At 44.7% G+C, this 15,720-nt stretch overlaps 1 protein-coding gene across 5 annotated transcripts in view; it reads right to left on the minus strand.

Moving 5' to 3' along the window:
- Nucleotides 1-15,720, minus strand: part of RALGPS1 (Ral GEF with PH domain and SH3 binding motif 1) — a 1,028,186-nt gene that overhangs the window by 17,415 nt on the left and 995,051 nt on the right. For all 5 annotated transcript variants that reach the window (XM_082262603.1, XM_082262602.1, XM_082262601.1 and 2 more), the window contains 4 exons: nt 14,433-14,489; nt 9,380-9,485; nt 7,165-7,257; nt 6,532-6,637 (listed from right to left, as the gene is read on the minus strand). In XM_082262603.1, coding sequence (XP_082118729.1) covers nt 6,532-6,637; nt 7,165-7,257; nt 9,380-9,485; nt 14,433-14,489 — 362 coding nt within the window. The remainder of the gene's footprint in view (nt 1-6,531; nt 6,638-7,164; nt 7,258-9,379; nt 9,486-14,432; nt 14,490-15,720) is intronic.

Genomic DNA, 15,720 nt, shown 5'->3' on the forward strand with positions numbered 1-15,720 from the left:
TCTTTAGACAAAATACCAAATGCAGTCTTGGGGTAATTTAGATATTTCCAATATAGAAATATTATATTGTATTAAAAATATAAATATTGAAATAGCCTTACTTGCCAGGGTGAATGATGGAGATTAGATGGACATTTATGTATGTACTGGGAGTATGGACAAAGTTTTAGGTTGTGTTTTATAGTTAATCTTGAACATAGAGAAATCATCATTTAATTTTATTATACAAACATTGTTATTAGGAGAGGTGTGTCTATGACCTCACCAGTTAAGGTATAGAATATCCCAACCAATGGGGATAATGTTTCATCCCTCTGGGTTTAACTTATGGTAATTTTTATAGCCCTTTGTTCATACCATATAAAAGAAGAACCCAGATGAGAGACATTACATCATTGCCCAACAGACATCACACACACTACTACATCCATTTATATACTCATCCAGACATACTCCATCTTGCTCCATCATTCATCTGAAACTTGGAGGGAAGCCACCATTTTAAGAAAGGCATCCATCTTAGGACTCTGGTAATGACCATTTGAAGCTAGCAGCCATCATAAGTGTGGTAAATATAATCTTGCTATGTTATTTGATTTTATTCAATATTGTTTATTTCCTTCCTTATATGTTTCATATTGCATATTTAAGGGTAATAAGATTACAATCCCAGCCGTATAAACCATAGTAGATTTTTCTCTAAAAAGCTGATTTTTGTTTTTATACATTTTTATTAATATCAGATTTAGCGCATTATTGCGAATTTAGTCTTCCGTTTTGCGTGGCTTATTCTCGCTTCATCTGCAGTGAAGTGACTTTCGGCAATGCGATTCGCAGACAATTGTGGTCTGTTTATATAGAAAACTTACCTATGGTTTATGCTATACCTGGAGAAATGGTAATCTTGCTTTCGTTTTGCTTTCACTTTGTTTCAGTTTCACTTTCATTATTGAGCTAAACCTCACATTGCATTGATTGTTTGAAGTTAGTATTTTATGTAGAGTTATATTTTTGTGTCATTACTTGTTTGATCATATATTGTGATTACATGTCTTGTGAATGAATATTTTATATATATTCCATACTGTAGACTGTACTCACTAAGATTGGTATATGCTTTTAAAAATAAATTCATCAATTAAAAATAATTCACTACATATTGATTTGTGGAAATAAGTGAAGATCTCCTACCGCACAGATCTTTGCTTATTAAATAGACACTGTTATATTCAGAGCAGTATAAATATTCTGACATAATGAAGTACGAGCGCAAGATATTTTATTATTAAATATTCTTACTTTTTTTAAAAGGCGCTTAATGGAGAACCGACAGCACCAAATTGAGATAGGTCTATACGGACGATATGAATAGGAATTTACAGTGGGGTTATGCTTTCTTTTTTTTTCTTTTCTCATACTCTTTTATATACTGTTCTGTTACTCCGACAGATAATCCTATCAAGATTACTCATTGCTGGGATATCCCTGTTTACAGTTAGAAAATGTTCTATGTTTAGGAACAACTTAAAGAAAATACATTCCTGTACTTGTATTTGGCCTTCTACCTGTTTGCACTATCGTTAAAAAATTGTGCCTTTTGGATATTATCTTATTACCTCAATAAAAATATTGAAATATAAAAATAACAAACATGTTATACTTGCCTGCTCTGTGCAGTTGTTTGCACAGAGCAGGCCTGATCTTCCTCTTCTTGGGTCCCTCGTTGCCGAGTGCCCCCACGGTAAGCAGCTTGCTATGGGGGCACCCGAGCCATGCCGCTGTACTGTGTGTCCATTCAGAAATGGGGCCGTGACTCAGTCCTACCCCTCTTTTACCTCATTGGCTCACTGGCACCCGCTGCTGTGTCTCGGACAATCAGGGGGGAGAGTCCTGGACAGCCAAGGCTCTCGTGCAACATCATTGGATCCAGATGGGGCTCAGGTAAGTATTGAATGCATTAAGATAAAAAAAAAAAACCTTCTGCCTTAAGAACCACTTTAGGGTAAGTTTGAAATTGATGGCAGCAATACATCTCAAAAAGTTGGGACAGGCCCATGTTTACCAAGGTGTAGTTTCCTACTCTTCTTTTAACAACACTCTGTAAAGGTCTGAGAACTGAGGAGACCAGTTGCTGCAGTTTGTGGAGAGGAATGCTGTCCAGTTCTTGCCTGATAATAGGATTCTAACTGCTCAACAGACCTGTGTGTGTGTATGTGTATATATATACAGTGGGTACGGAAAGTATTCAGACCCCCTTAAATTTTTCACTCTTTGTTGTTTTGCAGCCATTTGCTAAAATCATTTAAGTTCATTCTTCTTCCTCATGAATGTACACATAGCACCCCATACTGACAGAAAAACACAGAATTGTTGACATTGTTGCAGATTTATTAAAAAAGAAAAACTGAAATATCACATGGTCCTAAGTATTCAGACCCTTTGCTCGGTATTTAGTAGAAGCCCCCTTTTGATCTAATACAGCCAGGAGTCTTTTTGGGAAAGATGCAACAAGTCTTTCACACCTGGATTTGGGGATCCTCTGCCATTCCTCCTTGCAGATCCTCTCCAGTTCTGTCAGGTTGGATGGTAAACGTTGGCGGACAGCCATTTTTAGGTCTCTCCAGAGATGCTCAATTGGGTTTAAGTCAGGGCTCTGGCTGGGCCATTCAAGAACAGTCACGGAGTTGTTGTGAAGCCACTCCTTCGTTATTTTAGCTGTGTGCTTAGGGTCATTGTCTTTTTGGAAGGTAAACCTTCGGCCCAGTCTGAGGTCCAGAGCACTCTGGAGAAGGTTTTTGTCCAGGATATCCCTGTACTTGGCCGCATTCATCTTTCCCTCGATTGCAACCAGTCGTCCTGTCCCTGCAGCTGAAAAACACCCCCACAGCATGATGCTGCCACCACCATGCTTCACTGTTGGGACTGTATTGGACAGCTGATGAGCAGTGCCTGGTTTTCTCCACACATACCGCTTAGAATTAAGGCCAAAAAGTTCTATTTTGGTCTCATCAGACCAGAGAATCTTATTTCTCACCATCTTGGAGTCCTTCAGGTGTTTTTTAGCAAACTCCATGCGGGCTTTCATGTGTCTTACACTGAGGAGAGGCTTCCGTCGGGCCACTCTGCCATAAAGCCCCGACTGGTGGAGGGCTGCAGTGATGGTTGACTTTCTACAACTTTCTCCCATCTCCTGACTGCATCTCTGGAGCTCAGCCACAGTGATCTTTGGGTTCTTCTTTACCTCTCTCACCAAGGCTCTTCTCCCCCGATAGCTCAGTTTGGCCGGACGGCCAGCTCTAGGAAGGGTTCTGGTCGTCCCAAACATCTTCCATTTGAGGATTATGGAGGCCACTGTGCTCTTAGGAACCTTAAGTGCAGCAGAAATCTTTTTGTAACCTTGGCCAGATCTGTGCCTTGCCACAATTCTGTCTCTGAGCTCTTCAGGCAGTTCCTTTGACCTCATGATTCTCATTTGCTCTGACATGCATTGTGATCTGGAAGGTCTTATATAGACAGGTGTGTGGCTTTCCTAATCATGTCCAATCAGTAATCAAACACAGCTGGACTCAAATGAAGGTGTAGAACCATCTCAAGGATGATCAGAAGAAATGGAAAGCACCTGAGTTAAATATATGAGTGTCACAGCAAAGGGTCTGAATACTTGGGACCATGTGATATTTCAGTTTTTCCTTTTTAATAAATCTGCAACAATGTCAACAATTCTGTGTTTTTCTGTCAATATGGGGTGCTATGTGTACATTCATGAGGAAGAAGAATGAACTTAAATGATTTTAGCAAATGGCTGCAATATAACAAAGAGTGAAAAATTTAAGGGGGTCTGAATACTTTCCGTACCCACTGTGTATATATATATATATATATATATATATATATATATATATATATAAAGGGCTATATAGCCATTAGCCATGGGAGCAGTTCTAGGGATTACAGGCTGGAAAGAATACGTTAGATCAGCGATGGCGAACCTTTTCGAGCCCGAGTGCCCAAACTGCAACACAAAACCAGCTTATCTATTTCAAAGTGCCAGTGGGTTAATACCGGGGGGGGGGGGGGGGAAGGTGATATATCACCTCCTAGCTACCTGTCAACTGCCTTCTGACTATTGATCCACCACAGATTGCTTCTCAGAGGGACAGAAAGGGCTGCTGCATATGCAAATTCGCCCCAATCCAGCTGCTCACCTCTGCACCCCAAAGCTTCCCTCTTTGCTTACTTCTACATGACCTCTTCTGCTCACAACTGCACCCCCACAAAGCTGCTGACCTCTGCACACTGCCTCTTTGCCTACCTTTGCACCCCATCCTACTGCTCACATTTGCACTCCAAATAGTTAACCCCCCCCCCCCCCCCTCCTGCTGACCTAGTATTACAGAAACCTGAATGCTGTACCTGATGGAACATCCAGCATTGCAGTGGCAAGCAGGACTCTCAAGCCTGCTTCTGTCTGTTTGCATCCGCTTCTCTGGCACCATTCAGGAGATAAAGGTGGGTGGGAACTGGGGGAGGGACAGAATTTGCATATGAATGCCGCTCTATTTATAAATAAATTGTGCTGTATACATGGGAATGTCATGCTATTTACACATGAATACTTTCCTATTTTTTTTTTTTATGAATCACACTGTAGCAGCACTGGGCAGAAATAGTAAAGGGCTCAGGGAAGGGAGGAAAATTACAGGACGCTGCACTGTGTCTCTCCTTCCAGCAGCTAAAAGCTGGCAGGAGAAGAAGCTGTGCTTCAGCTGCTGGAAGGAGAGACACAGTGCAGCGTCCTGTAATTTTCCTTCCATCCTGCTTCACCGTTCCCCCTGTGTACCCCTCTGTCGCTGGCCCTGGCAGAGTATCTAAGTGGGGTGGGCAATTGCTGAGACCATAAACAAACAGCAGCAGGCTGCAGGTGAGACCAGCCTATTGGAATCTTACCCGGCTCTGGCATCCATTGTCGATGTAAAATCATCTAACCCACCAGCACCGCCTTGTCTCGACCACGCCCATCCCAGATACATCATCCCCTGGCCCCAGAGCCATGTGAGAGATGTAGTTTTATGGGAGGGGGAGTGCAGTGTGGAGGAAATACACCTCGTATAGGATGTCCGATCAGTGTGTGCTCTTCTTCCTCGCGTGCCCACAGAGAGGGCTCTGCGTGCCAGCTGTGGCACGCGTGCCATAGTTTCGCCACCACTGTGTTAGATGCTCTTGGAAACCCATAATGGGAATATCCCAATATGAATTAAAAGAAGAGATCAAAGAAGTAAGGAAAGTAAAGGAGAACGAAAAGGAAGAAAGAAAGTGAGAATGCCCCCCCCCCTCTCTGGGTCCGCAAAAAAAAAAAAATACCAGGCTCTTGGACTGAGAGAGACCTCATAGCCTAAGGGAATCTCCTCTGAGATGCCATGGTTCCCACTCCGCTTGATGGCGGTCTATCTTATTGGCCAGTCGCGCAGTCATGGACTCCATAATCTCCACATCCTTGATCCTAGCATAAAGCTCTAATGAGGTTGGTGGGTTACGTCTCTTCCATTGAAGGGCTATCGGGCATTTGGTCGCCGTCAATACATGACTAGCCAGTATTTTAGCTAGACCCGGAACATTAGGAGGTAGTAGTCCTAAAAGGTACGCTCTTGGGAGGAGGGGGATGTCAACCTCTAAAAGCCGGCGGCCGAGGTCCTGGACTGAGCGCCAATAGGATTTTAATGTTGATTTTACACTGTATCCCAACTTTTGAATTGGGGTTGTATAAAACTGTACCCAATATAAACACAAAACAAGGCATTTATTTATTTTTGCAATATTCAGTTCCTAATGGGACAGAATACATGCCATCTTCCTATGTGCCCTGTAACCCTAGCTGTGTTAGGTGGCCGTGAGCCAAAGGGGGGTCTGTCAGACATTGCAGCTAGCAAGGAAATGGCTGCTTTGCCAGTGGACATCTGTCTCTAGCTCCCATCACTTGCCCAAGGCAAGCACCGGCAAGAGGAATGCAGATGAAAGAGAGATGTGTTGGCTTGTTCAGGCAAGTGCTGGGAGCTGGAAAGAGGCTATCACAAACAAAGCGGCTGTATTGTTGCTAGCAGCGGTGTCGGGTGACCATTTTCCAAGGGGAGTGCACTGTGTGACCTCGCAGCTAGCGTTACAGGGCACCTTGGAAGATGGGACAAAGTACAAGTAATTTTTCCCTTTTGGGAACTGAATACTGTGTAGATTTTTAAAGGCCGGATCAAGATGGCAACATAGTCATTTTACAAAACACAAATAAAAATAGATTGTTTTTCTGACTGTGGTTACAGGATTCCCTGGAATCGATGGCTTACTAAATTGTTTACACTTTTCCACACACTGTGCAACAGTCTGGCATATACTGTTGTTTGAAGAATCATTTAACATCTAAATTTCACATAATCGTCCTGTCTGAGTCATTGCAATTGCACAATATTAAAATTTTGTAAAGGGGTTGAATACATCAGATTCTGGCACGTGGAGATCATACACAGGAGAAAGCCAGCTTACCTTTATCCGGGTTGTTAAGCTGAAAAATATTCGGATGTTCTGGGTCATCTGGTAATACTACCATCCAGCCCAGGATTGACATCTTCTTATTGGGAGTGGACTTGTACTAAAAATAAGACAGTCTTTGTTGAAAATATCTAGGTTTTGCAGAGTAAATGTATCCCTTTAGGTCTATATAGGTCTATAGGTACTTCAAGGATTCTAGCTAAATATATTTTGTGCTTTTTGCCCTGCAGGTATTATGCACATTTGTTTAAAACTTTCAAAATGTGGACTTCATGATAGCATCTGCTCATACCATAATCCCATAATTAGCTGCAATAGTGTAGTAAGGAGCATTGCATCCCCAGCTTAGTTTTTAGGCATTGAAAACATCTAGTAAATGTTTCAACAGAGAAAACTACCACTTCTTCAGTAAACACAAGGACAGTGCCAAGAATACCATATATCTGATAATGGGCAACTGTCATTTTATTTCAAGCAATGTTCAGGTGTCTGGGAAAGGCTGTGAGCCAAGTATAGTGGCAAGTGAAGCGGAAACTGTTTTTAAACTGTTGCTGTGCAAAAAAAAAAAAACGAATGGGCAAAGCCAGCCAAAGATGTAAAGACCGCATACTGTTAACAAATACTCACATTTTTCCTTTCATTCCCCCGTAAAGACTTGGCCCCGAAATAGAGAAGTGTAGACCCTGTAAGGGTTACCCAGTAACGTGTCCAGGAGGTTAGCTGTATACAAAGAAGGGCATAATTAGCTATAGTAATTGCAGATAAGCATGTCTTCAGCAAAGGCAACTCCAGGTGCACCATATTGAGAAACCCTGAAGACTGTTTACATCAGAAACTGCATGTTTTAATGCATTCTTCTCACATATACATTATCATGTTTTTGCAGTGCATTTTTGACATAGGAACGGACAGGTCATTAAAGCAGCCAAGCCTGTTTGGTTCCCTGAGTTGCATTAAAGGCATTAATGTGCATTTGTGTTTTGTGGAAAATACATCATGCTGTTCTTTTTTATTTTTACTGCAGTGCAATGGTTTGAACTACGCCTATTAGCTAACATAGATGTTGTATTGTCTACGCAGTGGAAATGCTTTAAAAATGCATCTTATTGTATCTGGTGTGAGGAATTACAGACTTCTATTATGAGAAGGAGCAGTAAAGAAGAACTGTATGCTGTATGTACACAGGGCTGGCCTTTTTAATCCTGTTATCTCACTACTCATTAGGAACAGACTCTTTGCACTAATGACTGTTAGCCAGAGACCATGTATTTTTTTTTTTTTGCAAGCCGTACTTCTCTACTCTAGAATATATTATTTAAAATGTGAATTTTAATGGTAATTCGTCTTTGAAGTAAACCATACCATCCCATCTAAGGGTACCTGTGCAAAAAGACTGTTGTAAGCTCTTTCTTGTTCTCCAACAGTCCTCGGCAGCTGTATATCTTCTGAAGTAATCCACTTTACACACTTTTGCTTTAGTTTCTTTCATCTTTCCCATTGGCAGGAAATTTTGCTTTTTATTGGTTGACATCAGCCAATAGAAAAAGGTTATAGGCAATTAGGAAACGGAAGTAAGAAGTAATCAAATCTAGAAAGGGTGTGTACAAAATCAAACCTTACAATTCTAAATTATTAGTCTGTTTTCAAAGCTACTATCTATAGACTGGAGGAAGCTTTAAAGAACTAGCCTTATCATTTTTTTCTTTGTTCTGCCCCCATGGGACAATGTACATTCCCCATATTGCCTGTTGCTTCCTAAGTCTAGTTATAAAGTATGACCTGCCCCCCCTCCCCCTTCCCTGTTTGGCTAATCCAACCACAGCTAGGAAGAAGATTGATCCTCTTGGCTCAGAGCACTTTGCTGAGACAAATTGTGGCAAGAAATACAGAGAGATAGGAGGCTGACACCTCCACCTCTCTTCCTGAATTCCTCGTCTATGAAAAGTGTTCTGAGCTGAGAAAAGATGCACATACGACCGATCTGTCTCCATTCAAGCTGTTGTCAGGTTTGCCAGGAAGGTAGGGGAAGGTTGGACTTTCTACCTAATTTTAGGAAGTACCTAGCTACATGTAGTGCAGTTTGTCCTCCATTCAATAGGTTGCGCTGCACCACTGTACTGGCTCAGAGGAAAATTGTTAGCAGTAGGTGTCTCAGGAGAAACAGCTGTCTGATTGGATGCTGCAACTTCTACTGACCTTCACCGGTCATCTTAGGTGGGACAGTCCTAAAAATAGGAGTGCCCTATTGGGTTTGGTATGCATTTGTGAGAGGATAGGTTATGGTCAGGTTTCCGGCTTGTTAGGGGAGAGACTGACCACAGGAAAAGGTATTGGGGCACCGCTGAGAACTCTTCTTCTGTCCAGTCACTGAAACCACTGTTGCAGTCCTATGTTCAGCCTAGAAAAGCCGCTAGTGTGTTTCCAGTCAGGTACCCCTTTAGCTGAAGCCATCCTCGGTATAATAGGCCTTGCTGGAATTGTGACTTACTGACTCAGTTATACATGTATTTTTATCCCATGGGGGGCAGAACAATGTAAAAAAAATTGTAGTGCTAGTTCTTTAAAGAGCTTACAACAGCCTCTATGTATAGGTATTGTTAGAGAGGAAAGCAAGAGGAATGGAACAGGTCACTTAAAATTGTAGATGACATGCCTGCTTAAGGGTTTTTTTTTTTTTTTTTAACAATGGTTTGAAATGATCGGGCTTCTGAACCATAATCAGTCCTTTTGTAAGACTGTTCAAAAAATTGCTGGAGTTTCTTATGAAACTTGGGTGCCCTCTTGTGGTAGTTTACTAGTAATACCGCTCATTGTTAAAAGGTTCTAGGATTTGTGCTCTTACTGTTGGCTTCTTCCCTTCTTTGAGTAATGTTTTTCTTCTAAGTGGTCCTTCCATTGCGATAACTCCAGATGAACTTCCCAAAATGCAACTGCATGCGCCTGTAGGGCTAAAAGGCAGGAAAGAAAAAGTTAACCTCTGCAGATGTTTTGTTACCCTGCCAAGGTGTTTTAAATGTTGAGACTGCAAGCTCTCTATGAAAGGTATATGCTATTGTATTCTGTGATCAGATTCTTCACTTGAAGAGTCATAAATTCTGCATACCTAAACCTGTGACACACTAAAGGATTACTTAATTTGACATTAAAAAAAAAAAAAAAAATTCTCTTACGTCCTCTGACAGTGGCAGCCTGTTCAGATGTTCTTCATTATTGGTTAATGCGCCCTCTCTGCAGGAGCAGGCTAGGTAGTGAAAACTTGACAAAAAAAGAGTTAGACACACCTCTAGGGGGCTGTCCCTCTCGACATTACCCTCAGCTATTCAGTGCTGCTCTTCAGTTTCTTGCTGCCTAGCTTAGGAGTAGGACGAGGTTTCCGAGCTGGGACTCCTGTCTCAGTTTTTTATTTTTTTTTTGAAACATTTTTGATTTTATTTTCCTCACTATCGCTAGTTGTTCGGGGGATCCTCCTGGAGAACTACAAGCGACAGCCGGGCTGGGCCTCGCCCTGGGTACTCTAGATCCTTATGGTGTCCCAGCCGGGCCTACGAGCGTGCGCAGGTTGGTGGTCCGTCCAGGTCTCCCCCTTGGCTGACGGCACCCCCACTCAGGGTGAGAGGTGGTCCGTATTGGAGCGGAGCCCGCGGTCCGTGGTTTGGTGAGTGATGCTACCCCCCCTTGTCCCTGGGACAGTCATCTGAGGGGGGGGGGGGGGTTATGTGGGCCCACTCCTTGGGGATGTCAGAACATGCGGTCTCTGTAGTGTCCCCCCCCCCCCAGCCGGTTTGGACGGTCCCTACCTCCATGCTTTCCACGTTTTCACAACATTGAACGTATAGTGGCACCGCGTTAAGCTCATGCTGGCGGTGCCTAATCGGTTTTTCAACGCCGCTATCCTTTTGCAGACGGTGTCACCTGGGGTGCACCACACAGTTTTCCAGATTAAATGACTCCTCGGTGGTGCCCGTGGAGGACTCTGCGGTGTTTATTGACCTGATGGATGGGCGTGTGGAGTCTGTTTTCCACCGTATTTATTTGGTGGCGGGCTCCCCCCTCATGCCTGTGTTCGCTTCCGTGCTGGTTTCACAGATACGGAATGGGTCAAGGTGCTTATACGCAACTTGGTGGCAGAGTCGGTCTCTCCGACTCTTTTTGCCCTGGTGGAACATATGGCTCGAGCCATGGTGTTCCTGTGTGACGGGGCCTTGGACAAGGCTCCTCTGGTCGCTAGGTTGTCCGTGGTAGGGGTTGCGATCCACCGCATGGTTTGGGTTGAAGAGCTGGTCGGTCGACCATGCCTCCAAATAGATTGTGTATGATTTCCCTTACTGGGGGGGACGACTTTTTTGGGGACCCCCTTGGTTGGAGTTGTCATGGGTCTCACAGGGGGTATGAGTACCCTCCTGCCCCGAGCCGCACAGGGTTAATCAACCGGCGCGCGGCTAGGCCCTTCTTTCTAGGCTTATTGGGGGCCCCTTCGTGCCTCAGGGGCGCAGGACGAAGGAACATCCTTCAGGCCTCTGGTGGCGACTAGTAGCCATGGTCTGGTAAGCCCACGACCAGTAAGTCCGGTGAAGCGACCCAGTCTTCTTCCGCCTGCCGGGACACCCTTTACCCGTTTCCGAGGTGGGGGGGATGTCTGTGTCTTGTTCAGGAACCCGGGTTGTCCAAAATTCGAGTTGTTATACCAGTCCTTCAGCGGGACAGGTTTCGCGGGTTCTATTCCAACCTGTTCACAATGACCAGAAAGGAGTGCAAAGTGCGTCCGATTCTGAACCTCAAGTCTCTGAACCGCTTTGTGCAGGTGCAGAAGTTCCGGATGATATCCAACCGGTCGGTGGTAGCGTCTTTAAATCAAGGAGATCTTCTGACCTCCATCGACTTAAAGGATGCGTATCTGCACATCCCTGTCTACGAGGGTCATCAACTGTTTCTCCGTTTCAATGAGGTTTTTTTGGCCCGGTGCTGGCTTTGCTGCGCAAAGAGGGATTGCGGTCCTCAGTTATCTGAACGACCTCCTGTTGAGGGCGAGCTCATGTGCCACTCTGTTCAAGCCAACTGACGGTCATGGTTCAGACGCTAAAGGGGTTCGGGTGGACCATCAATTTCCAGAAGTCGGCACTGACCCCGTCAGTCCGCCTGAGTTACCTGGGCATGGTCTTGGACTCCGCTCAGACAAAGTGTTTTTCCCGTAGGACAAACTTTGGACTTTACAGGGCGAGATCAGGTCCCTCAGGGACAACGATCTCTCCTCCCTGCAGACCTGCATGAGGTCCCTGGGGCTGATGTTTTCAGCTTTCAAGGCGGTCCCATTTGCACAGTTTCCCACACAGACTCTGCAAGCAGAGATTCTTGCCACATGGCACAAGGATTCACAGTTCCTGGACAGATGATATGTTTGAGCCGTGTTACGAGCTCAGAGCTTTCGTGGTGGCCGCTGTCACCCACTCTGATCCAGGGCAAGCTTTTTATGCCCCTGTTGTGGACGGTGATCACCATGGATGCCAGCCTGATGGGCTGGGGTGGTGTACTGGACACCCTGTGTGCCCAGGGGACATGGTCAACGGAGGAATCCTCCTTGCGATAAATATTCTGGAGCTTAGGGCGATCAAACTCTGCCTGCTCCATTGGTTGCATGGTCGCCCAGTTCGGGTTCAAACCGACAATGCCACGGCTGTGGCTTGCATTAATCACCAAGGGGGCACGAGGAGTGCCCGGGCGGCCAAGGAAGTGGCCGTGATTCTGACTTGGGCCGAGGCAAACGTTCCAGCTATCTCCGCTGTTCACATTCCAGGAGTGGAGCACTGGCAGGAGGACTATCTCAGTCATCAGTCCTTGGATCAGGGGGAATGGTTCCTGCATCCGGAGGTGTTTTGTCCCGTGTGCCCGGTGGGGGACTCCGGACGTTGATCTGTTTGCGTCTTGTCTCCACAAAAAGGTGGGAAGGTTCGAGACCAGGGCCCGAGATCCTCTGGCGGACGCCGCAGATGCATTGGCGGTGCCCTGGCACAGGTATCGGCTGATTTACGCCTTCCCTCCAATTCAAACTGTTGTCCAGGTTCCTCCGCAGGTTGGCATTGGAACAGGTGCAGGTAATTCTGGTAGCTCCAGACTGGCCTCATCGGTCTTAGTACGCAGACCTCGTGCAAATGGTCGTAGAGCCTCCCTGGCTACTACCTCTAAGTAAAGATCTGCTATCTCAAGGGCTGATCTTCCATCCCTGCTTTAACAGCATGGCTGTTGAAAGCCAGGTGTTGAGAGACAGTGGTCTCTCGGATGCTGTCATTCCTACCTTATTAAAGGGCTCGGAAGACTACCTCCAGGAAGATTTACCATCATACCTGGAAGGCGTAAATTGCCTGGTGTGAGTCGCAAGGGTTTCATCCTCGCTCCTTTTCGGTGGCGAGGGTTTTGGCCTTCCTGCAAGAAGGTGTGGACCAGTGTTTGGCGCTGGGCATGATCAAAGGTCAGTTATCAGCCTTGGCTGTTTTTTCTTCCAGCGTCCCTTGAAGACGAATTCCCTGATTCGCACCTTTATGTAAGGGGTGCGTCATCTGGCTCCACCACGGAGGGCTCTTTGCCTCCGTGGGACCTGAATTTGATCTTGTCCGTTTTGCAACAGCCTCCTTTTGAGAACATCAGAGAAATCTCTCTGCCTGTGTTGCCACATAAAGTGGCCTTTCTGGTGGCTATCACCTCTGTTTGCAGAGTGTCTGAACTGGTGGCTCTGTCTTGCTGTTCGCCTTTATCTGGTTGTTCATAGGGATGCAGTGGTCCTACGACCAACTCAGTCTCTTCTCCCTAAGGTGGTGTTGGATTCCCACCACAACGAGGATATTGTGTTGCCTTCACTTTGTGTGAAGCCCAAGCATCCCACGGTGTTTGCCTTGATTTCATTGGATGTGGTCTGGGCGATCAGGGTTTATCTATCAGCCATGGAGTCTTTTAGGACGTCTGAGTCTCTGGTTGTCCTTCCTGAGGGACCTCGGAAGGGTTCAGCTGCGTCCGCTGCAACCATTTCCACATGGATCAGACAGATTATTGTTCAGGCCTATTCACTAAAGGGTCAGGTGCCTCCTTTCCCTGTGAGGGCACATTCTACTAGAGCTGCGAGTGCCTCTTGGGCTTTTTGCCATCAGGCTTCTGTGGCTCAGGTGTGCAAGCGGTGACCTGGACATCTGTGCACACTTTCACAAAAATTCTAGAGACTTGACGTGATAGCATCCTCGCATGTTTCCTTTTGGCCGCAAGTATTGAGCGTGGCGGATTTGTTGAAGAGACATGTTTTTTTTTCTTCTTGGGGTGATTTTTGTTCTGGGGTTAGCTCCTGTTGAGCTTCTGTTGCCCTGTTGGCTCAGTTTTCTCTGGCCTTAACACGTTACCATTCTTTGGTTGCATCTTTTTCCACCCCTCACACCTGCACTTCTTTGGAACATCTGAACAGGCTGCGACTGTCAGAGGACGTAAGAGAAAAGAAATTTACAGTACGTTTTTACAAAAATTCTATTTTCTCTGAGTCCTCTGACAGTCGCAGTCTGCGTCCCTCTATTTTGGGGTTCGTTGTCCTATACTGTTTGCTATGAAAACTGAAGTGCAACACTGAATAGCTGAGGGTAATGTCAAGAGGGACAGGCCCCTAAAGGTGTGTCTTTGTTTAACTCTTTTTTTTTTTTTTTTATCAAGTTTTCACTACCTAGCCTGTTCCTGCAGAGAGGGCGCATTACACAATAGTGAAGAACATCTGAACGGGCTGCAACTATCAGAGGACTCAGAGAAAAGAATTTTACGGTAAGTTCTACGGTAAGTTTTATGGTTCTTACAAAAAATTCTATTTTTTTAGGAAACCCACGGTCACCCTGCCCACTTGTACAAAATGCAGATTCTATACTTTTACTCACCGACCCCCAGTCACTCCAGTCTGTATCCAAGCACTGGATCGTTCAGAACGTGAGGAGCTGGAATAGAAAAAAAATACACAACACAAGTGTGTGCTATACAGGCTGCCAGTTATCTCCCAGCACAGTTCACAGACAATGCACACTTAATGAATATGAAGAAAATGTTCTCAGTGTGCTTTAATCACTTTTGATTAATTTTATGCAGTAATAGGAAATCCCCCTTTTACACAGTTGTTGACAGAACATGTTAATTTCTGTCATCAGGACAAACCGAGGGCAAATCGCCATGTTTGGGACACAGACAGCGATAAAAACCTGAGAGAGGATTTATTATTTTCCCATTCTATCCAAAATTAAAGTATGCGCTTTAAGTTCCACTTGTGCAGCCAAATTTGACTAACACCTTTATTTGTTACATGTTCTTACTTAAGTAGTATAACATAACCCCTTTCTGCTGCTGCCCCTGGCCCATTAGGAGGCTCTAAATGCATTGAGGTGGGCTTTCTGATCTTGTGACCAGTGGTATTGGCTGTCACATGATCGTAAGCTCCCAACTGCAAGTATGCATCGGAAGCTGCCCATGACAGCTTAATAACAGTGTTAAGAGCGAATGTATGCGTACAGCCACCGGAAACAGGCTAAGAAAATTTGCTTACCATTTTAAATGGTCTTTTCTCATAACTCCAGCACTGGAAAAACCCTACCTTATTCTTTGGGGGGTTGGGGAGTGATGTTTGCCATAATTACCACTAAATTTACTGTGCTAGCAGATCTTAACAGTTTTCACTGCTTCAATACAGTGCAATTTTTAACCCCTTCCTGCCCAGGCCAATTTTCAGCTTTTAGCGCTGTCACACTTTGAATGACAATTGAGCGGTCATGCTACACTGTACCCATATGAAATTTTTATCATTTTTTTTTTTTTTCACACAAATAGAGCTTTCTTTTGGTGGTATTTATTCACTGCTGGGTTTTCTATTTCTTACAAAAAAAAAAGAAAAAAGACAAAATTCTTTAAAAAAAAAAGAAAAAAGACAAATTTTGAAAAAAAAAAAAAGGTTTTCCTTATTTTCCGTGAGTACATTTTGTAAATAAGTCATTTTTCTCCTTCACTGATGTGCACTAATGGGCACTTATAGGCACTGATGAGGAGGTACTAATATGCGGCACTGATGGGGAGCACAGATGAGCAGGCACTGACTGGCAACACTATGGGCACTGACTGTGGACGGGCACTGTCATTGGCTCTTTACCAAGAACGGGCTCACGCTGTGTCCTAGCGCACGAG

This window comes from Pelophylax lessonae, assembly GCF_965119305.1.
Source record: "Pelophylax lessonae genome assembly, chromosome: 7".
In the NCBI taxonomy this organism is placed as follows: domain Eukaryota; kingdom Metazoa; phylum Chordata; class Amphibia; order Anura; family Ranidae; genus Pelophylax; species Pelophylax lessonae.